This window comes from Heloderma suspectum, chromosome 3 (genome assembly GCF_057233095.1).
Source record: "Heloderma suspectum isolate Gila_16-S chromosome 3, 16-S_ref, whole genome shotgun sequence".
NCBI classification, from domain to species: Eukaryota; Metazoa; Chordata; class Lepidosauria; order Squamata; family Helodermatidae; genus Heloderma; species Heloderma suspectum.
Genome location: NC_139460.1, coordinates 226394137 through 226417873, shown reverse-complemented (window position 1 = coordinate 226417873; position 23737 = coordinate 226394137). Strand labels below are relative to the sequence as shown.

Sequence of the window (23737 nt, the reverse complement as noted above, 5' to 3'; positions counted from 1 at the left end):
GTTGGCCGTCGCCACCCCCAGCTCCCCCAAGGTCGAGTCCGCCACCTCCAGAATATCATCCATCCACCTTGCCCTTGGTCGGCCCCTCTTCCTTTTGCCTTCCACGGTATCCTGTCTTCTCATTATGTGGCCAAAGTACTTCAGTTTTGCCTTTAATATCATTCCCTCAAGTGAGCAGTCTGGCTTTATTTCCTGGAGTATGGACTGGCTGGATCTTCTTGCAGTCAAAGGTACTCTCAGAATTTTCCTCCAGCACCACAGTTCAAAAGCATCTATCTTCCTTCGCTCAGCCTTCCTTATGGTCCAGCTCTCACAGCCATACGGGGAACACCACTGCTTTAACTATGCAGACCTTTGTTGTCAGTGTGATGTCTCTGCTCTTCACTATTTTATCAAGATTTGTCATTGCTCTCCTCCCAAGAAGTCAACGACTTCTGATTTCCTGGCTGCAGTCAGCGTCTGCAGTAATCTTTGCGCCTAGAAAGACAAAGTCTGTCACAGCCTCCACGTTTTCTCCCTCTGTTTGCCAGTTCTCAATCAAGCTGGTTGCCATAATCTTGGTTTTTTTGAGGTTTAACTGCAACCCAGCTTTTGCACTTTATTCTTTCACCTTCGTCATGAGGTTCCTCAGCTCCTCCTCGCTTTCAGCCATCAACGTGGTATCATCTGCATATCTGAGATTGTTAATGTTTCTTCCAGCGATTTTAACTCCAGCCTTGGCTTCATCAAGCCCAGCACGTTGCATGATGTGTTCTGCGTACAGGTTGAATAGGTAGGGTGAGAGTATACAACCCTGCCATACCCCTTTCCCAATCTTAAACCAGTTCGTTGATCCGTGGTCTGTTCTTACCGTTGCTACTTGGTCGTTATACAGATTCCTCAGGAGGCAGACAAGATGACTTGGTATCCCCATACCACCAAGAACTTGCCACAATTTGTTAGGATCCACACAGTCCAAGGCTTTAGAATAGTCCATAAAACAGAAATAGATGTTTTTCTGAAACTCCCTGGCTTTCTCCATTATCCAGCAGATACTGGCAATTTGGTCTCTAGTTCCTCTGCCTTTTTGAAACGCAGCTTGTACATCTGGCAATTCTCGTTCCATGAATTGCTGGAGTCTACCTTGCAAGATCTTGAGCATTACCTTACTGGCATGTGAAATAAGTGCCACTGTTCAATAGTTTGAACATTCTTTGGTGCTTCCCTTTTTTGGTGTGGGGATACAAGTTGATCTTTTCCAATCTGTTGGCCATTCTTGTGTTTTCCAAATTTGCTGGCATATGGCATGCATCACCTTGACAGCATCATCTTGCAAGATTTTAAACAGTTCAGCTGGGATACCGTCATCTCCTGCTGCCTTGTTATTAGCAATGCTTCTTAAGGCCCATTCAACCTCACTCTTCAGGATGTCTGGCTCTAGCTCACTGATCACACCATCAAATCTATCCCCGATATTACTATCCTTCCTGTACAGATCTTCCGTATATTCTTGCCACCTTTTCTTGAACTCTTCTGCTTCTGTTAGGTCCTTGCCATCTTTGTTTTTGATCATACCCATTTTTGCCTGGAATTTACCTCCGATGTTTCTAATTTTCTGGAAGAGGTCTCTTGCCCTTCCTATTCTATTATCTTCTTCTGCTTCCGCGCATTGCTTGTTTAAAAATAATTCCTTATCTCTTCTGGCTAACCTCTGGAATTTTGCATATAATTGGGCATATCTCCCCCTATCACTGTTGCCTTTTGCTTTGCTTCTTTCTTGGGCTGCTTCCAGTGTCTCAGCAGACAGCCATCTTGCCTTCTTGGTTTTCTTTTTCTTTGGGACGTTTTTTGTTGCCGCCTCCTGAACAATGTTGCGAACTTCTGTCCATAGTTCTTCCGGGACCCTATCTACTAAATCTAGTCCCTTAAATCTATTCTTCACCTCCACTGCATATTCATGAGGAATATTAGTGAGCTCATATCTAGCTGATCTGTGGGTCTTCCCTATTCTCTTTAGTCTGATTCTAAATTGTGCAATAAGAAGTTCATGATCTGAACTACAATCAGCTCCAGGTCTTGTTTTTACCAACTGCATAGATGTCTGCCACCTTTGGCTACAAAGGATGTAGTCAATCTGATTTCGGTGTCGACCGTCTGGTGAAGTCCATGTATAAAGTCATCTCTTAGGTTGTTGGAAGAGAGTGTTTGTTATGCACAGTGAGTTGTCTTTGCAAAATGCTATCAGCCTATGTCCTGCTTCATTTTGTTCTCCCAGACCATGCTTGCCTGTAATTCCAGGTGTCGTTTGACTACCCACCTTACCATTCCAGTCTCCTGTAATGAAAATAACATCTTTTTTTGGTGTACTATCCAGTAGATGCTGCAGATCCTCATAGAACTGATCTACTTCTGCTTCTTCAGCATCTGTGGTTGGGGCATATATTTGGATCACTGTGATGTTAAATGGCTTACCCTGAATTTGAATTGAGATCATTCTGTCATTTTTTGGATTGTATCCAAGCACTGCTTTAGCCACTTTATTATTAATTATGAAGGCTACTCCATTTCTTCTATGGTCCTCTTGTCCACAGTAGTAGATCTGGTGGTCATTTGATGTGAAGTGGCCCATTCCAGTTCACTCACACGCAAAATGTCTACATTTAATCTTGACATCTCCCCAGTAACCACATCCAATTTGCCCTGGCTCATAGATCTTACATTCCAGGTTCCTATGGTGTGTTGATCTTTAGAACATCGGATTCGTCGTTCACCACCAGCACCATCGGCTGCTTGCTGTCCTTTCGGCTTTGAGCTAGCTGCGTCATCACATCTGGGGTTAGTTGAACTTATCCTCTGTTCCTCCCCAGTAGCATTTTGACCATCTTCCAACCTGGGAGTCCCATCTTCCAATGGTATACCGACATATCTCTGGTTGTACTGATCCATTTAGTTTCCATGGCAAGAATACTGGGGTGGGTTGCCATTTCCTTCCCCAGGGATTGTATTTAGTCTGACCTCTCTGCCATGACCTTCCCGTCTTGGGTGTCCCTTCACGGTTTAGCTCATGACGTCATTGAGGTGCTCAAGCTCCAGCACCACGACAAGGTAACGAATGCAAAAACTTTTTTGTTCCAGCAGGCCTTTGGGGATAACTAGTCTGGACCTGTGAAAATGTGACATATGGATATTATTTTTATTGTGGTGGTTGTCTTTTAATGTTTTAATACTTTTACAATTTTAATATTGATGATTTAATTACATTTTTAACTTTTGTATAGTTGTATTTATATTTCTATTCATAGGTTTTAACTGTAGAAGTTTTAATGTTGTAAGACCGCCTTGAGTCCCAGTATTGGGGAAAAGGCGGGATATTAATAAATAAATAAATAAATAAATAAATTGACCTCACTGTTTACAGTTCTCCCTCCTCCCAAATATGTTCTGTTTAAAAACCTGAAATTCTCCACAATACTACGTGCATCTGATGAAGTGGACTGTAGTCCACAAAAGCTTATGCTTATGCAGAATAAATTTGCTAGACTTTTAGGTGCTGCAAGACTTTTTGTTGTTTGTAGACCAGTACGATCAAACCAGTCCATACTCCAGGAAATAAAGCCAGACTGCTCACTTGAGGGAAGGATATTAAAGGCAAAACTGAAGTATTTTGGCCACACAATGAGAAGACAGGATACCCTGGAGAAGATGCTGATGCTAGGGAAAGTGGAAGGCAAAAGGAAGAGGGGCCGACCAAGGGCAAGGTGGATGGATGATATTCTGGAGGTGACGGACTCGACCTTGGGGGAGCTGGGGGTGGCGACGGCCAACAGGAAGCTCTGGCGTGGGCTGGTCCATGAAGTCACGAAGAGTCGGAAGTGACTGACCGAATAAATAGCAACAAAGACCAGTATGTGGTGGTGCTAGGTGTAATTATATTAATTGCATCCAGCTTGATGATGCTCTCTGGACTCTCCAGATCTCCCACAATTTTGCTGTCGCAAGATGTAACACGTCTTTAAGTATATGGAAATATCAAATACTCCAGAATATGAAATGGCAACACCTCCAAAGCAAGATCGGAACAGGGAGAGGAGTAAAGCTGTAGTGTATTTTCATACGATGGAGAGAACAGCTGCGGGTGGGGGAGAGCGCAATGTTTGTGCCATGAACTACCAGCATCTCTTGCCATCGGAGTCCACACCACGTGATCATCAAAATTAAACAGCCCCCCTCACCCCGCCTCCCACCTGCCGAACGGACAGTCCGTTTTGTTCCTCTATACCTATTTGCCAGACTCGTTCTTTCAAGCTATCCCGTGTTCATTGCGCAACCCTGTGCCAATTTGCGCATTGCATTGAAAGCGTGTGAAAGGAAGGACTGGAGCCACAAATGGACGTGCCAATGTACGCAGTGAGTCGACTGCTGCTACTGCTTACGGGTGTGGTCAGTATCGATAGCGCGGTGGCGTGTTGTTTTGTTTTTTTAAACAGGGAATGCCACAGGATTCCGAAGACTGAACTGGGATGGAGCGCACATCTCCCGCCCCACCCCGCGCGCACCCTAGGGCGACCTTGGAGCCTTCAAAGGATTTCTGTTGACACGGGTTGTTCGACGTGCGTTCCTCTGGTCTCTCGCATTGTTTGCCGGTTTTCTTGGAAGCTGGGAGTTACCTGAGCAAGCGACTTCAACGGGAGAACCAAACATATGTTCTCCCATACTTTAAAAAGAAAAGAAAAGAAAAGGGGGAGGGAGGAAGTTTTATTTTATCCAGAAAATAATTAAAATCCCATGTATTTTTATTGGTTTGAGTATCCAGCAGAGTGGAAATATTGAAACTTCAAGCCCTCTTGTATTAAAAAGTCACAACTGTTCAATTTTATGAGTTCTGACTGTGTGAAAAAAGTGATGCGGACAGCTTTCGAGAGCGAGGGGGTGGTGGAAAGCAGGGCTTTTGGAGCCCCCCGATGGCTATTAAAAAAATAATACAATCGCCTATAAAAACCGACGAGAGTGATATTAAAAATTATGTAGCTCCATAAATGCGACATTTCGTGGAGGGCTGGAGCTAATCGTTTCCCAGCCTCTAGAAAAGTCCGATTGGATCGGAAAAACTTTAAGCGTGGTATTTCTTTTTCTTTGTTTTCCCTTTTTCTTTGTCGCCCCCCCCCCCCTTTCCTGGGGCTTATGCAGTAACCCAGGAATGCAATAACTTGGCTGTTGAAACTTCCTTTTAACAAGGCCTAACGCCTGTATAAAAGTCAGAAAAGAATAATCTCCCCCCCCCCCCGGCCCCGTTTATTTGGTTCCCACTCCTAGCAATCCAGCGAACCTGGGCTTGGATCACCTTCAAGGCTGAGCTCCACGTTTTGATGGGGCTGCTTGTGAAACAGACCCACGGAGGAGGCAGGCAGAGCCTTGATTAGTTCCTCTTGTACACCTCGTTATTCCAAAGGGCGACCCGGGTCGTTGGTTTTTTTAATTGTTATTATTGCTATTATTGCAGACGTATTAAGTAAATCAAACTGCAAATCCAACGCTTCCAGAGGAAAATAATAGCTAATTCCCTTGGAGGGGAGAAAATAAGCACCACCTTAAGGGACATAACTGGAGACAGAAGAAAAGCAATCAAAAGAATGGCCTCATCATATTCATTCAAATATATATATATATATATATATATATATAAAATTTATTAGATGCTAGCAAACGCGACGGAGGCGAACTGTTGGCAGTTGTTTGAAGCAGCCTTTTACCATGAAGGCTCGCTCGAGTGAAAATTCCATAGAAGTCAATGAGGCTGATTACAGAATCCACGTGCTGTTGGGGGCCTGAGGTGTATATTCAATTACATTTTACTTCCCTCAGCTGCACCTCCTCTTCTGAACTCTAATTTGACTGAACTCTGATTTTTCTTCCTCTTCATCCCCGTGTGGATTTATACTGGGGAATATTTAGTGACAACAAGAAACAAACACACAAATGGAACAGCTGCCTTTCCTTAGCAATCTCTCTCCCGCTCCCCCCCCCATGTGCTCACTTTTCAACTTTTGCAATATATTTACAGATATATGGAAATACATGTGTTCAAAGGAGAAAATTGTCCCCTATATTTTCTCTAGATAATTTTTCAAGTGGCAAAGGTTAAGGAAGGGCTGGTGGTGGAAACTATAGTTGTTTGCTTGGAGACATTGGGTTGTAGCCAATGGTCATCCTACTTAGAGTAGGCCCATTGAAATGAGTAGTACTGAAGTTAGAATAATATTGGATTGTTGTTCAGTCGTGTCCGACTCTTCGTGACCCCATGGACCATAGCACGCCAGGCCTTCCTGTCCTGCGCTCTCTCCCGGAGCGTGCTCAAGTCCATATTCACTGCATCAGTGATGCTATCTAGCCATCTCATCCTCTGCCGTCCCCTTCTCCTTTTGCCTTCAGTCTTTCCCAGCATCAGGGTCTTTTCCAGAGAGTTTTCTCTTCGCATTAGGTGGCCAAAATATTTGAGCTTCAGCTTCAGTCTCTGTCCTTCCAATGAGCACTCAGGGTTGATTTCCTTTAGGATGGACTGATCTGACCTCCTTGCAGTCCAGGGGACTCGTAAGAGTCTTCTCCAGCACCACAGTTCGAAAGCATCGATTCTTCGGCACTCAGCCTTCCTTATAGTCCAGCTCTCACAGCCATACGTTGCTACTGGGAAAACCGTAGCTTTGATTATACGAATCTTTGTCGACAAGGTGATGTCTCTGCTTCTTGCTATGCTGTCTAGGATACAATCCATTAACTTTGCAACATACCTGAAAGTGTTTTTCTAGCAACTGTGAAGAGGGTATTTTATAAAAGAGTCTAGGAGGAGGAAATGGTTTAGGATAGGATGGGGAACCTCAGGCCTGGGGTCAAATCCGGCCCTCCAGGGGTCCCTGGATGAGCCCGCCAGCCTCCCCTGGCTCTACCACCTTTCTCCCCCCCCCCATCACCAATTGATTGGTAGTTTCTTGTATTTTGTGCACCCCCACCCACCCATTCTAAAAGGTTGAGATGCCTCCCCTAAGGCTCAGATACTGGCAGAAAGAGCTTTAACCTATAATATGCTGACATTTTTGGCCCCACCCCTTTGCCTTTGACCCCCACCCCTTTGCTTTCCCCGCTCCCTGGAATGTGGCTCCCAAGAACTTCTCCGAAATTGGGCTGGAGGAGGCACGCCACCCTTGGCTTCGGAGAAAAGTTCTCCTGCCGTCGAATGATGCTGGCGCAGTTTAAACAAGACGGCTTTTCTTGGGAGTCGCGTTTTCTTCCTGGGGTCCAGGCACCCGCCTGGAAACAGATCAGCCCCGAGTCCCCACTGTTAAGCTGGTTTGCAAGCGTTTCGGCACACTGGCTTGACGGCGGGGAGAAGGGTCCCCTCGAACTCAGTAGGGCTTCCTTCCGAGTAAAAAGTAGAATCCGGCTGCGCGTTTCAGTCCAGGTCTCGGCCATTCAGGGCTATTTCTGAAGTTCAACGGGGCTTAACTGGCAGATAAGCGTGCGTGGGGTCGTGTTGTAGATGGCGCCACTGAAATATACAGGAATAAACCCAGTGTGCTCCAAATGTGTTGGACTACAGCTCCTATTTTCCCCGGCCATCAACCATGCTGGCTAGCGCTTATGGGAGTTGCAGCCCAAAACATCTGGCGGGCACACCAGGTTGCTTTTCCCTTGCTGGAAAACCTACTTCCGAGTAAACCTGTTTGGAATGAGCTGGAAAATCTTTTCAGTTTGTATTACTATTATCTCTTTCACGAAAATCCAGTGTCAATGAGGGAAGGGAGGGAGGCTGCGGTGGTCCCGCATCCTCTTCGTTTTGCCTCGCACCTAGCCCCGTCCTCCCGCGATTACTCTCCCAGCCTGAGCCTGGCACAATTCAGGACGAACCCGCCACGTGTGCAGAGGGATGAGCCCTGCCCGACGTGTCTGACGCCTGACCCGTCAGGCTGCTGCCGGGCTGAATCAGCGCCCGCCCGCGCGCGCCCTCCGGGAGACGAACGGGCCTCGGCGCAGCCGGCAGCAGCCTTCCGCGAAGTCCATCGAGGAGCCCCGCGGGGAGACGTGGACTGCTCCGAGCCGCCCACGGGCAGCCACGTCAGCCGAGGGCTCGAGCCGCCTGCCCCGGCCCGGCGCCCTCCGGACCTCCTGGACTGCGACTCCCATCGCCCCCAGCCACCGCGGCCCTCGGCCAGCGCGGGAGAGCGGTGGGCAGCGCGCCTGGGGCGGCGGGCGGCGGGGGCACGTGTGGTCGCCCCCAGCGCCGCTCCGCCGCCTCTGGCACGCCCCGGCGGGAGGAGAGACGCCGCGCAGCTGTGCCTGCCGCTCCAGCGCAGCGCAGCGCAGCGCAGCGCAGGGTAGCGCGGAGGCGGCCGCGCCGACGGCTCGCCCGGCGCTGCCCGGCCGGCGGCTGTGGATTGGCGCCGCGGGGGCGGGCGGCCGGGGGCGCGGCCTCGCCCCGCGCGCAGCCGCTCATTGGCTGGCCCCGGGCCGGGCAGGAAGCGGCTCCGCCCAGCGCGGCGCCCGATTGAAACCCGGCGCCCGGGGGAGGGCGGCTCGCAGGGACCCCGGGCTGGCTCGGCTCGCCCGCGGGAGCAGGCGGGAGAGGAGCGGCGGGCGCCGGCAGGCGGGATCGGGCCGCGGGGCGGCCCCCGGGCCAGCCATGCAGTACCAGCCGCCCGGGCCGGCCGCTCTGCCCCCGCTGTACGCGCCCACCCCGCTGCTGCAGCCCGCGCACCCGACGCCCTTCTACATCGACGACATCCTGGCCCGGGGGGCGCCGGGGCCGCCTCCGCCGCCGCCCGCCCTGCCCTCGCCCAACTCCTCCTTCACCAGCCTGGTGGCCTCTTACCGGACCCCCATCTACGAGCCCACCCCCATCCACCCGGCCTTCTCGCACCACCACCTCGCGGCGGCGGCGGCGGCGGCGGCAGCCTACGGGACCGGCCCGTATGGCGCGGCGTCCGGGGGCCCCCTCTACCCGTTTCCTCGCGCCGTCGGCGATTACGCGCAAGCCTTCATCCGGCACGACCCCCTCGGTAAGCGGCGAGTGTCCCCCCCCCCGAGGCAGCAGTGGCGGGGTGCTGTAGGTGGACGGGTCTGGCGGGCAGCGGTAGGCTGGGAGACGGAAAGCGCCTAATCCGGTCTAGGGATTCCCGGAGTAAGAAGCCCGCTCGGCCCCTCTAACCCCGCGGTTTAAAAGAGCCTCTCTGAGCTCAGCCTCCAAATCGTTCGTTTCTCTCCTGATCGAGGACGCTCATTAAGTCCCCCGCTGCGATCTCACAAATCAAAGGGCTTGACTGGACATGGGGACATTTGGTTGAGATCTTGAAATGTTTAATATTGGATATAACATTATATCTGCCTATAATTATATGTTTCCGCGGGTGGTCAAAGTAAGTAGCCAGATAAGATTTTTTTTTTTTTTTAACAACAACGACCGAAGAACGTACCAGTGCAAACACAGACGCCTGGCGTTCCCGAGAGCTTTGGGCCATTTTGATTTACACCCACAGGGCGCGGATCATTCCGGATTAATTTCCCCAGGGTATAAGTCTCTAGGCCGTCGCAGTAATGGGGCCCCTCCGCCCCACGCTCGCTGCCGCCCGCTTGCTGCTCTGCCCCTTCCGGCCCCTTGGAAATGGCGTGTTACTTTTGCGGCCCCTTAAAGACCGGTTGCGGCAACAACTCTCGTGGGCCAGAGAGCCCACTTCGTCTGGCTGACTGTGCTACGAAAGTGGAAGCCACAGCCGATCGGCCTGTCCTAACGCAGCCTTGGCCCTGTTCACTCAAAAGCGAGTCCCACCGCTACTGCCAGGAAAGTGCGCAAAGGATTTGCACATTTCAGGGGCCATAACATTTTATTTTTTTATTGTTTGATTGCCACAACTGATTCACGTATCTGGAATTTGGGGGAAACGGCGTATAGGGTGTGTGGTGTGCGTGCGCGCGTGTGCGCGCAGAACTGAAATTGCGAGCTGAGGTCGCTGTTACCGCCGTGAATTACTTGCACCCACAAGCGGGGTAGATCTGCCCGTGTTTCTACCCTGTTCTTATCTAAGCGCCTTTACTTGGAAGAAGGCTTCGCTATATTTAGTGCCAGGACGTGCGTTTAAAAACGTAGAGGCTCCAATCCATCTTCGCCTGCACTCAGAAATACGTCTCGCAGAGTTCGAGGGGCCTTACTCACCTAGGTGCCCGGCCCTCGGGCAGACTTTCTGTGGAAACCACATTGTACCGGAGTTTACTGGGAATATGGGTTTGGGACGGGGTGGAAGGTGTTGGTAATGAACGTTCGGATTCTAAGACGGGCTTGGCTTTCAAGTAAATGGGGTTGTTAGGTAAATCTTGGATCTGGACCCTGGCCGGCCAGCCTGACACAAAACCAGAGCCACTCCGGAGACAAGACAGACTAAGATCTCTCGCATGTTTTTCGCTATTGCCTTTGTGTGTGTGTGTGTGTGTGTATGTGTGTATGTGTATGTGTTTTTTAAAAACCGGGACAGAGAAGGCTATGACCTCACCAATGTCCAAGGTAACATTGAACTAATTATTTTATCTGTAAGATTTATATCCCGCCTTTCCTCCAAGGAGTCCAAGGCAGTAAACATAATCTTCCTCTTCCGCCTCTCCATTCTATCCTCACAACAACCCTGTGAGGTAGGCCGGATGAGGACTAGAACCCGGGTCTCCCCAGTCCCAATTCAGCGCTCCAACGCCGAGTTTCTGCCCCAACCCCGCCGCCCCGTCCCCGCTCCCCGCTGGCCGCCTGTAGACCTCGTAGCGTTGAAGACTGCAGGACTGGCTTGAGTTCGTGCCGTCTGAGAGAGGGTGCAGGCCCTTTTCCGTTCATACAGGATATCTTGAGCTCGTGATAGGAGCAAAATCTGGTTGCAGAAGCTGTTCAGAGCTTTCCTGGCCGCCCGGACCAGCCTCTTCCCCGGGAGTCGTGCACGCTGCAGATTATTTTATCGACATCCTCAATACAGACAAATTCAGGAAACACTCGGCTTTTGATAGCCCGGATCCGTTTTTCTGATATTGTTCATTTCCTCTGTGCGGGATGGAGCTTTATGACAGCTAAAATAACTCGTTGCTTCCTTAAAAAAAAAAAGAGCCTGTTTTCACCAGAATTACTAAACCCTGACGCAAACGAAATCTTGAATAACAATGTTGCATTTTCAAAGGCTGCCGTGTCACACAGAAAGACAAACAACGGGGGGGGGGGGCTCTCTTCTTCCCCGGCCCCGGCCCCCAGAGACCATCTGAAACTCGGGCGATCTGCCTCCTTGATCGTGGTGAGGCCCCATTACATTACAGTGTTTACTTGGAAGTGAGCCCCGCTGTATGCGATCGGGGCTTACTCTCTCAAGTAAATGTCCCTCGACAGGACGAGTGCGAAGCCCTCATTCTGGATCCACTGAAATGGATTTAATTACTAGAAAATTAGAAAGAACATAACGCATCCCGTTTTCACTGTTTAACTTTCAAAGCTGTAGCGATCCTAAACCCGAGTATTAGTCAGGAGTAACTTCCACTGAGCTCCCTAACCATGGTTAGGTTCCTGCTGAAGAGATCTTTTATTTATTTGGCAAATCTCACCGGACTATTCCAAGTCCATGGGCTCAGATTTGTAGAGTGGACTACACACATTTACGGTCGTGATCCTATACCCACTTTCCTGGAGAAACCTCGCTCAAATTCAATGGGGCTTGCTTTTGTGGATAAATGTATAGGATTGGACGGTTAGGGTGCTGCAATCCTATACCCACTTATCTGGGCAGACATATATAGAAATGTTTTCTAATAATGAATAAGAAATAAATGTTTAGGACCGCACTGTCAGGCTGCAATCCTAAACGTCCACAGTACATTGTATCCGATGTTAGTCGTACTTAAAGTAAACCTATTGAAATGAATGGAACTTAAGTTAGACTAACATTGGATACATACAACCCAATGGGTCTTTTTTTCGAGTAAATATGGGTAGGGTTTCTCTGAAATTGTCTTCAGGTACAGCGAGTACGTCCTCCTGATGCCCACAGGAACTTTCTTCATGCATAGTAGAATCGATCAGTAAGGTGGTGGGAAATCAGCCTACCTTGCAGGGTTGTTTGTAAGGGCGGACAAGATCAAATGAAAGTTCCAGACATAAAAGGCTGTTAATAGCAAAGCAATCTGTGTGTTCCTAACAGGAACACACTACACCATTAAAAACAAGAGCAACAAACACCAATTCTACAAAAATGATAAATAGTCATCTTACAACAGTTGTCAGATGGGGAGGCAAGAAAGTAGTGATTTTCCCCTTCCAGCATGGGGAAATGGAGGATGTAGTTTGTATGCTAGTTTGTATGCTGGGCGTTCTCTCGTTCTCACACATGCCCGTAATTTTAATTGTTCTTAACCATAAGAACCCAGAAAAACAGATTTGCTACAGGACAAAGCAGTGGATGCATTTCAACAAGATGTTGACCGTATGAGTGTTTGGCATCAAGGCCTAAAACTCTGTAGTCTACTTCCTCCAGAACATTTCCTGTAGTCCATTTTCTTTAGGCTGCCCGTCCTAAGCCACGTGGAAGTCAGTTCCACTGAAATAAATGAGGCATGCAACACAATTCTATACATGTCTACTCAGGAGTAATCCTTATTGACTTCAGTGGGGCTTACTCTCAGGTAAATGTGTGTCGGATTGCAACTTTAACTTCCAAGCAATTATATTTGTGGTGTAATCCTATGCCTGTTTACTTAGAAATATATTCTCCTTACTCAGTGGGACTTGTGCACAGGATTCCATCTGAGCCTTTGAAAAACAGCATTCACTTAAACTGGTTTACATCATGATCAATACATTTTAAGTAATAATTAATTTATGATTTATTAAAAGTATTTAGATCCTGCCTTTCCACTAAAAAGTAAATGAACAAACAAAACATGGATTACTTAGATAATATATATGACTCTCTAAATGCACTGTTCGATCACTAAGTATTTTTATTATTTCACTGAATTATACTCCAATCTTAATTTTTTGGAAATAAATCCCACTGATTTCAATGGAAGTTATTTTCTCTTGAATGCATTAAACCTGAACATAAAATCCACTGATCGATCCACTTTGTATTCACATCCCAGTAAAGGCACTTAGGATCGGGATGGAAGTTCCAGTTAATTAAGGGTTTCAACCTTGTACCTAAGCTCATTTAGACTGAGGGAAGTCCCACTGGTTTAAAAATACAATCTGATTAATCGCACTTGACTAGCTTTTAGGTGATAGGACATTTCCAGTGATTTCAAGATCATTTATCTTCACATAACATGCCTGCTATACTTTGACACTGAAAGCTGCCTCTTTTGCATCTATGAACATACTATGCATGTCTACTCAAAAGAGACTTACTCCCAGGTAAATGTGTATAGGGTTGCAAACTAAAGTGAGACAATAAAAAAGGTACATTCCAGCCAATGTAGGTTTTGCATTTTGCTTTCTCCTTAGAGACCCGGGAAACATAAAACCAACCACACCAAACTATTTTAAGCCTTGCCCATTCAAAAAAAAATAACTCCATGGGCCATGATGCCCATATATCTGTATATATTATGATTCTGAGCTTCAGTTTCTTATGTCAGTATAAATCAAGCAGGCACACACTCCTACTATGTACCTAATTCCATCACCTTCGGTAGTAAAGTTATCTTTTCTTGTTTGCCAGTTTAAAAGCATAATTTTAAAAAGAGTCACAGTGCAAACTTAACCATGTCTACTCAGAAGTAAATAACATTGAGTTCAATGGAACTTATTCTCAGTGAGTGTAGGACTGCAGCCTCAAACAGCAAGAATCTAACTTACTTAACCCTGGAGTAAATAATTTTCGGTTTAAAGCGCCTTCTGTCTTTCAGTGCAAGCCTGTATAGGTCTACTCAGAAGTAAGACCCAGTGATTTCAGTGAGGGTTAGTCCCAGATAAGCTGGTATAAGATTGAAGCCTTATATTGAGATCTTATGCATGTTTACTCAGAAGTAAACTCCACCGTGTTCAGTGGGGCTTACTCCCAGGTTTAGGATTCTATCCTTATGCAAGTTTACTCAGATGTAAGTCCCACTGAGTTCTACGAGAGAGGATTGTAGCCTTACAATCTTATACAAGTCTACCCAGAAGTACGTCTACTGGGTCTTACTCCACTTACTTGGGAGTAAGCCTCACTGAACTAAAAGGGGGTTATGTCTGAGTAGACATGCGTAGGATTGCACTTCAAATCTGGAAAGTCTACGTTTTGCCTCGGATCCACGCACTCTGGAGAAGGCTCAGAAAAAGTCGGTATTAGAAGAGAAGGTCGTTTGTCGTTTAAGAAAAAGAGAACCGAGGCGGCGGAGACACGAACCAGGGTAGTGGAGATATGAAACGTGAGGAGAGAGATTTTTCTGCCTTATAACGTTAGAACTCGGTGTCGCTCAGTGAAACCGATCTGTACTGGGTTCAGAGAGCTGTCCAAATTAATACTTTCTTCACAAAAGCCATAGAAACCTCTGGCGAGTTTATTGCCACGAGAGGCCACTGGCTTTAGAAGGGGATTAGGTGCATTCGTGCAGGATAGAAGCGGTGTGAGCCACGATCGTTAAATGGAACCTCCATGTAGAGAGGCAGTATATCTTAATTCCAAACAGCGCCGACCCAACAAGTGGCGGCATATTGCCCTCATGCTCTGCTTGTTAGTTCCTCAGAGGCATCAGAGCGACCGCTGTTGAGAAACAAGAACGCTAGGGACAAAACTGCGCCGGGCTCTTCTCTTCCTGAAGGCTGGTCTCTCAGTTGGTAAACAGGGATTTTACAAACGACCGGAGGTTAGGTCTGTCAATATCTGTTAGACATGATCACCAAGGCAACCTCCAAGTTCAGAAACAGTGTGTCTCTGAAGACCAGATAACTGGGGACAAACAGGAGGGGGGAAATCCCAGCATCCGTATGATACCATGTCCCCTCAAAGTCCTGCTTATGGGCTCTACAGAGGCACCTGGCTGACCACGGCTGGAAACAGAATGCCGGGCCTTTGGTCTGATCAGCTGCAGAGGGCGCCTTCTGCGCCGAGGCTGCCAGGACGATCCTGCCCCCGTAGGGCTCCGGCCGCCGGTGTTCCGCTTGCAGCGCTGAGCGTGGGGTGGGAGTCAGGCTTTGCTTCGGGGGCGGCTTCCTTGGGTTAGTGCAGTCGGTGCAAGCGAAGGGAGGAAGCCTTGGGTGTTTCTTCTTCTCTTGAGAGATAGACCAACAGGAAACACATTGACGGAAATGTCGCCATAGCCCATTGCGGAGCGACTTCAACTGTCCTCTCTGCTCGTCTGCTGTACAAATCAGAGTGGGCCGAAGGTGAAAGTGCCGCGGGGAGGAAGGGCCTGGGGCTGCCCGGGGGGAGGCTGCCCAGTGCCTTCTCCAGGCGCGGCCTGAAAGCCATGGATTACCAACCTGGGATCGCTTACCCAGGCGTACAGCCTGTGGCCCACCCTGCGCGCCCCTGGCTGTCGACTGGGGGCGCAACAAGCTTTTGGCCGTAGCCCTATGTCATTTAGACAGAAGCAAAATCCTACAATTCCCAGCATTCCTGAGCCAGACGCGCTGGGAGTCGTAGGACGTTTTTCTGCCTAAACGCGCATCGGCTTTGCGCCCTCAAATGGCTTAAACCCAGAGGGCCATTCGGTGCGCCCCCGATTTAAGAGCGCGTGGCCTCTGTGCGTGCGTGAGGGAGTGTATGAGAGAGAGGCTACAATCCTGTACAAACCCAGCTGGGAGTAAACCCACCGAGCTCAGTGGGCTTACTTCTGAGTAGACAGCCCTAGGATTGTGCTGTGAGAGAGTTTTTGATTTCTAAGCCGCATCCGCCTTCCACCCGGTCGACCTCTGATGAATTACCTGACAATGCGATCCGAAGTAGGTTTGTGCAGGAGGAGATCCCACTGAGCTCAATGGGGAGGAGTCCCTGGTGAAACCTGGAATCCTATAAACACTTACTTGGGACTAAGGCCCATTGATCGCTATGGGTTTTACTCATGAGTAAACGTGCCAGGGATTGCGCTGGAGGTGGCACACAATCTTCAGGGAGGCCCAAAGGTGCTGTTTAGCATCTCCTGGTAAATCGTGTGGATCTCAGATCCAGGAAGCTGAGTGGCACCCAGGTCTTGATCCAAACGCGTGAACTTCGGAAGCATTGCGTTCTTCCGACAAACATCGAAGCTCCACGTCTTAATGAATGGTTTTAAAAAGTGATGGGGAAATGGCCCGTCGGGCAAAATGAATGAATGATTTCTAGAAGGGGAGTCGTGTTACTCTGTGAACCCTAATCCACCAAAGCTTATTATGCCATAAATAATAATTAAGCGCGTCAGCCTTTAAAGTGCAACAAGACTCTTCGCTGTGTTAACGAATTGTGCTTTTTTGGATTAAGAAGGCAAAAGCGGGCTACATTTCCTAACCAAAAATTTTCTTCACTTTTGCAAAGAAACGCGCGGTCCAATCCTGCACATGTCTACTTGGAACTCAGCCTCACTGAGCTCAGTGGGGCTCCCTCCCAGGGAAAGTGTGCACAGGACTGCGGCCTCAGACCTTCGAAATGCACAGACCTCTTTTACGATGTCGTTTGTCGTCTCTGTTTGCTTCGTTGGGAGAACCTCCTTTGATATCTGCACAGATTTTCAAATAAATAAATACATGGAACATGAATGATCAACGATTGGGTGGGATGGGAGTGGGCCCCCCTTTTCCAAACGAGCATTTCGAATCGAGGGATTTCGTCCAGTGTACTCTTACCTAGAGCAGACCCACTGAAATGAACGGGACATAAGTTAGTCATGACTAATTTAAGTTCTGCTCATTTCAGTGGGTCTGCTGTAACACTGGCACAGCTCTAGGCCGATTTTGTGAAGGTTTACTTCATGCCAGCCGTCCAAGTAAGAAGACATGGGGGGCAGGAGTGTCAGGTTAATCCGGATTAAATGACACCAGAAGTTTTAATGGAGTTGAGGAAAAGTGGATGTGTTATCGGGGTTGAGCCGAGTGAAGGTCCTTCCTCTGCGCTGAAGAGGGTGGAGGCGATGGGCGTGAAGGGGAACGGAACGTTTGCAGTGGCGGCTGGTGGCTCCGATGTCGCTGGCGTGGTGAATCCGCCCGGGTTGCAACAGCCGGAACCAGCCAGCGCTCTAAAGGAGCTATCCAAGATGCTGAACCCATGTGGGCGACAGATTCGGCACCTCGGCTAGCTCCTTCAGAGCGCTGGCTGGTTCCGGCTGTTGCAACCCGGGGCGGATTCCCCGCCCCAGCGACACCGGAGCCCCCAGACTCCGCTGCACGCCTGGCGGGGGCGCTCCCGATGGGCCAGAGCAGGCGGGCCGGCCCAGCGCTCCCCTCACCATCTGCCTGCCTGCCTGCCTGCCGCCTCCTCCTGCAGGGAAACCGCTGCTCTGGAGCCCCTTCATGCAGAGGCCGCTGCACAAGAGGAAAGGCGGCCAGGTGCGCTTCTCCAACGACCAGACCATCGAGCTGGAGAAGAAATTCGAGACGCAGAAGTACCTCTCTCCGCCCGAGAGGAAGCGCCTGGCGAAGATGCTGCAGCTCAGCGAGAGGCAGGTGAGGCGAGGCGGGGCGGGGCGGGGCGGGGCGGGGCGGACCCCGCGGGGCCAGCGGCTCCCCCGGCCGGGCCCGGAAAGCACGCCCGGCCCGTCTGCAGCCTGATCGCGCCTATGTCTGCCCGCGAGTGAGCCCGGCTGCGTTCAGCGGGGCTTACTCCCGAGTAAGCACACAGCCGTCCGGCCAGGGGTGGGAACGCCCTGTTGTTCAGAGAGGGTCTTTACGGTAATCCGACAAGCGCGGAGCGGCTTCGGATGAATTTCGGTGCCGCCAGACAAGCACGCACCCCGCACCTTTCCTTCCCGCGCTTTGAGGCCCTCGCTAGAATTGTCATATTCTTGACGCGGGCAACTTAGGCTTTAGGAAGGAATGACTATTATTAGTGGGTCCCTTCAGTTCAGGAGCTAAATTCGAAGCAAGGGTCCCCCCTTCCTTAAAATCAGATGTCATTTTTAAGGGAAGATGCAGCACTCCCATTCTTCGAAGGAGGGAGTAGACTTTTGTGTGTGTGTGTTTAACTTGCGAAGTGCAGCCCCGATCCTATGCGTGTTTACTCGGAAGTCAGTCCCAGCCTGTTCCATGAGGCTTTCTTCCCAATAAGCGCGCATATCATCGCAGCCTATCCGTGTCTACTTAGAAGTAAGTCCCATCGTTGTATCCCATCGGTGGGGCTTACTCTAAGTTGCATGTGTATTAGGGTTTCTTTCGATCTTTCTCCCGTTAACATCTCTCTTCCCCCCACCCCCTCTGTTAAATTTTGTAGGTTAAAACATGGTTTCAAAATCGCCGGGCTAAATGGAGGCGCCTGAAGCAGGTAGGCTGGACGGACCCCTCGATTCCCTCTAGCAACGGACTCGTTGAATTTCTGTTTATCCGCTCACGGGTTCGCTTGACTTCGGGTGTCTGCGCCAGTCGCTTCGGAGGCTCTTTTCACATCGCCTAACAGTCCCGCGGAGATTCAGGAGTGCTGCTTCGGACAGCACTAACCTAAAACGCTCCGAAGTATGGGCTCTGCCTTTGTAAAGGTGGCGATTCGGATCCAAAAGACCAAACTTCCGTAAATGATTTCCTCACTGGTATTTCTGGTGCTGTTTTCTCCCCCCACCCCCCTTCTGCTTTCAAAAGAATTGCTTACAGATGTTATTTCCAATGTTAGGAAGGTCAGAAAGAAAACAGCCTTTCGAATAATCCTTTTGGCTTTGGCTCCAGTGGGCAGGACTCCAGTTAAATGTTGTCAGGGGTTAGTTAGCCTGGCTACGGCTAATCCATGCTCTGCTAACCTCCAGGATGGATTGCTGTAATGCCTTATGCTTGGGGCTGCCCTTGAAGACAGTCTGGAGTTTTGAAGACAGCTTCAGCAAGCTGACAGAATTCGGCAGCCAGAATTCTAACTGGTTTGTGTAGGTGGACCTACATCACATCCATTCTAAACAAATTTACATGGACTGCCTATTAACGCCTGAGCCCAATTCGAGGTGTCCTAAATGGCTTGTAGACCAAATACCTTAAGGAGCACCTCCTCCTATACCAACCTGCCCTTGCATGTAAGATCATTGGATGTGGCCCTTCTCTGAATGCCTATGATAAGGGTATTGTGAAGATACTAGGAAAGAGCTTCTCTGTGGTAGCCCCTCTCCTGGAATGCTCTCCTAACTGAGATTGGACTCTCACCAAAAGTGTATTCTTTTAGGTGCCAGTTTTTGTACCCCTGGAGCATTTCAATTTGTTTACAGCTTAATGCTGCTTGCATTATTTTTATCTGATTTGTGAGTTGTTTTATTCTTCTCCATTTTCTGGCTCGCTGTTTGTATTTCATTATACTGTTGATAATATTTTATTATACTGTTGTTTATTTTATCTTTGTACACCTCCCTGGAACCCACTTTTGTGGGTGAAGGGAAGTCTAGAAAAAGTTAAAATAAATAATTAGGTTTATTTGTAAGAGTTTAAAATGTGTTTCAAAACTACTCTTTAAGGGGGGGATATTTACAAAATCTTCACCTGTGTGAACGCTTTAACAACATTTGCTTCCTACTGGTTGCTTTTTTCTATTGTTCTGATCATTTCCCTATTTCTGTTCATTCTGATAATTTTCTACATTCATTGCTCCCCACCCCACATTTCCAGTCACTTGTCAGGAAGCTAAATGCAGAAAAATATGTAATGTCACTTAGGCAAAACCATACTCTCCTACTCTGTCTTAAATTTATTTATTAATTTATTTATTGCATTTATATCCCACCTTTTTTCCTCTTGCAAGGAACCCAAGGTGGCTTACATTATCCTCCTCCTCTCTGTTTTATCCTCACAATGACATCCCTGTGAGGTAGGTTGGGCTGAGAGTCTGTGACTGGCCCAAAGTCACCCAGTGAGCTTCCACGGCTGAGTGGGGACTACAACCCAGATCTGCCGGCTCTCAGTTCAACACTCTCGCCACTACACCACACTGGCTCTTAACCCCAAATAGTTACCTCTCCCTGAGTTCTGAACTCCCAATCACTACTTTGGATAAAAAAATTCCCCTGTCACCCATTAGCTTACACTGGGGCCTGGGACGATGATGGCTCTGGACTGGGGACTCATATTGGAGTAATTCATCCACATTAAATTATTGTTCACTGTAGAATTCATTCAGAGCTTTCTGGATGCAGTGGTGGTACAGCTAGGTAATCTGGATTAGACTCTGGATTTAATCATTTTACTAGCTGCTTCCCCCACCCGGCCACCCGATTAGATGAAAATGTGTATTAGTTCTTCAAACTGTGGTAAGCCAGCCCTGCTGCGTTTGGGGCTTCTCCTGTTCATTCTGAGGAGCGGGGCCCTGTGCTTCTGCCCCAGAGTTCTGTCCTGACAGTACAGCTGCCTTAGACATCAATCCTGTGCATACTTGCTTGGGAATAAGTCCCATTGAACTCAGCAGTGCTTACATCCAAGTAAACATACTTAGGCTGCAATCCTATACACACCAATGGGATTAAGTCCCATTGAGCTCAGTGGGATGTATGCATGAGCACACAGCATATTTAGGAGATTACACAGTAAAATATCAGTAGACTGGGGACTGTTCTTTGCTTTAGTCCAGGACAGATATGTCAGAGTATCCATGTCCACTATTTCTAGAGGGTAGCCTGTTAGTTTATTGGAGCAAAAATAACTAAGACTCTTGTGGTGTCACAAACACTAACACATTTATTCTGGCACGAAAGCGTATGCCAGAATAAATTTGTTAGTCTTTAAGGTGCCACAAGACTCCTTGTGGTTCATCTTAGCGATGTATTCCTCTGCTTACATTTTGGGAGGGAGTTCTATGGGTCCAATTTTAATTTGGGAGTTGCATTTTTTGCCACTGATAGGACAAATGTTTTAATGCTCTACAGAGCCAGTGTGATGTCCTGGTTAGAGTGTTGGCCTGGGACTTGGGAGATCCAGGTTCTAGTCCCCACTCAGTTATGACGTTCACTGGGTGACTTTGGGCCAGTCACTGACTTCAGCCTAACCTACCTCACAGGGATGTTGTGAGGATAAAATGGAGAGGAGGAGGACCACGTAAGCCACCTTGGGTTCCTTGCAAGTGGAAGAAAAGGTGGGATATAAATTTAATAATAAATAATATAAATAAATCAAGGATGGGGAACCTTTAAAAATATTATTTTTAAAGTTGTGGGCCACATTCTGTCTGGGCAAGAGGTTAGGACACATACTTTTGGGAGGCAGGGCCAAAGCCAAAAGGGGGAAGGGGCACCCCATTTGCACTCATCCATCCACCCCCACACACATCCCCCCTTCACACACCCCATTTACACTCATCCATTCACATACTCCCCACATTTACACACATCCATACATCCTCCCTTTCACACACAGTCACTTAAGCTCCATTCCCAATCTAGCTAGAGCTCCTGTGTAGTAGCAATTCTCAATGCTGAGTTTTGCAAACAAGGAGTCCCTTTGCTTTCAGCCCATCTGTTCAAGTTAATGTTCCTGGAGCAAACTCAACATAAAATCCAACTGGAGTGGTTTGGGGATCATTCTGCAGGACTTCTCTCTTCTGCCTCTCTGACAGCTCCTTGTTTCCAGAGTCATGAGTCAGGACATTTGGTAGGCAAAGGTGAGAACTGGAATGCATTTGTGGAGATGACATGGCTACATACTTCATTGGCAACAATGTGTATTAATAAGTGGCCTGCTTTCCTGGGGAAACAAGAATTTTACCCTGGCAAAAAGTAGCTTGAAGTCCTTCAAGCCCCTCCTCCCATGCACCCCCCCTTGCTTGGCCATCCCAGCAGTTTCTTCTTGTTCTTCAGTCGACGTCTGCTCTGTTTGCTTTCAGGAGAACCCTCAAGCCAGCAAAAAAGAAGAGCCTGAAGGTGGCAACAGTCACCAGGATGCCAGACAAGAAGGCTGTCTGAGTCCTGAGCAGGATAAGGTGGCTTCTCCTAGCAGGTCACGGTACACCCCCTCACCAGCCTCCCAGGAAGAACTGGATTCTGACATCTCAGATGACTCAGATCAAGAAGTGGACATTGAAGGTGACAAGGGCTATTTCAATGGTCCTCATCCGTAGTGGCCCCCTTGAGGATGGACCTTCCCTCCATTTGCACTTTAAGAGGAGTTGGCTTAACAAAAACAACCCTTGCTACAAAAGGAAAGGCTTGTCCTTCAATCTGAGGGGAAGGAAGAAGGAAAAAACAACAACCCTGGAATCATGTAACTCTAACAGTCAGTGTTCTTGTTCAGAAAATACACCGATAAGCAGGATATATCCTTTTAGGAATGACAGGAGCCTGTTTTTGTTAATATATGTGTGTATAGTGACCAGTTTTGTATCCTACTGGGAGTGTAATACTACACCTCCCTCTGTGAACTGGGGGATGATGATCCTTAGCCAGCTGAGAAACAACAATAATAACTACAACCAAAATGAAATGAACCTTCTGATTTCCAAAGGAGAATTTCACTTTTGGGGCCAAAAGCTTTTACAAAGATGTCACAAATACAGGAATGAGAAGTGAAACACAAATTTTTCATGGGGTAATGGAAATTGTCTTCATGAAAGTAGGGAGAGGGCAGGTAGTAGATCTCATCAAGGTCATTATTCCCCATCTACTGAAAATGGTATATAACCAGCATGTGTGATATGTGGACACTAAATGTATAATGGGTTCTTAAAGATCAGGTGTAATGGTGGGGAGTGGGAGAGAACTGCCTTCTCCAGCATATTTTCCATTCCTCGTGCCTTTCAGATGTGTTGGATAACAACTCCCATCATCCTCAGCCAGCATGACAGGCACCAGGTTGGGGAAGGGTGGTGTGTGTGTTGTACTAGAACCTCTGGTTTATTGATGTATTTTAACTTTACACAGCAAGAGCAGGACATGGTCTGAAGGCACATAATGCAGCCATCTTGCTGAAGACAAGCAGATCTGGGACTGGTCAGTGCCCAGATGGGAGACCACCTAGAAATCCCATGTATGCTACCATGAGTTCCATGATGCAAGCAAGGCGGGTTATAAATGTAGTCAATAATATAAGGTCGTATACTCTTCTGGATTCTGTCCCAGTTAAGGCATCATGGATCCCCAACCTTCTTGGGGTTGGTGGGCACATTTGGAATTTGGAGAGAGTGTTGTGGGTGCTCTCACAAAATAGCTGCCATGGGGGTGACTGGCCCAGTTGTAAAATGGCTGCCATGGTGGGCATGGCTGGTCACAAAACACTCATTTCCCAGAAGGCAAAGTGGTGAGACTAAAGGGAAAGTACCTTGCCCAAGAACCTAAATACAAGGCAGAGGTGGGTCTGAGCTCTGAGACGCAAAAGCACTGTTTTGAACCCAAATAAAATGTAAGAAATAAAATTAAAATCAGGAAGGGCAGGGAGCTTGGCAAGTGCAAAAAGAAGTGTCCCCACATTGGAGACCCAGGGCTAATCCATGTTAAATGATCCCACGGACAAGGATCAGACTTCGGTCTTCTTAGTCCAGCACAGGAATCCCCCAAACCAGCAGGCACAAGATGCTCCACTGGATGTTGGGCTGTGGCCCTCCAGTAAACTGCAATCCTTCTGTCCAACACGGCTCTATAGCCCCTTTGCATAAAGAGAAAGTAACGGTGCAACCCTGTACATGTCTACTCAGAACTA

General features: G+C 48.3%; 2 protein-coding genes across 3 annotated transcripts in view; both read left to right on the top strand.

Moving 5' to 3' along the window:
• KIF11 (kinesin family member 11) overlaps window positions 1–4114 on the top strand; it is a 58314-nt gene extending 54200 nt beyond the window's left edge. For both annotated transcript variants that reach the window (XM_084845872.1, XM_084845876.1), the window contains exon 22: window positions 3953–4114. In XM_084845872.1, the coding sequence (XP_084701998.1) occupies window positions 3953–4081 (129 nt within the window). In that variant the 3' untranslated portion in view covers window positions 4082–4114. The remainder of the gene's footprint in view (window positions 1–3952) is intronic.
• Window positions 4115–8562: 4448 nt separating this feature from the next.
• HHEX (hematopoietically expressed homeobox) lies at window positions 8563–23442 on the top strand. The gene is made up of 4 exons (XM_084845888.1): window positions 8563–9026; window positions 17421–17599; window positions 18363–18413; window positions 21930–23442. The coding sequence occupies exons 1-4, from the start codon at window positions 8651–8653 to the stop codon at window positions 22161–22163; spliced, it is 840 nt and encodes a 279-aa protein (XP_084702014.1). The 5' UTR covers window positions 8563–8650; the 3' UTR covers window positions 22164–23442.
• The last annotated feature ends 295 nt before the right edge of the window (window positions 23443–23737 follow it).

Bases quoted from the DNA above. Each gene is read 5' to 3' on its own strand.
- HHEX (XM_084845888.1), top strand. From the start codon at position 8,651: ATGCAGTACCAGCCGCCCGGGCCGGCCGCTCTGCCCCCGCTGTACGCG. The intron at 9,027-17,420 runs GTAAGCGGCGAG...CTCCTCCTGCAG, and splicing joins CATCCGGCACGACCCCCTCG to GGAAACCGCTGCTCTGGAGC. The intron at 17,600-18,362 runs GTGAGGCGAGGC...TAAATTTTGTAG, and splicing joins TGCAGCTCAGCGAGAGGCAG to GTTAAAACATGGTTTCAAAA.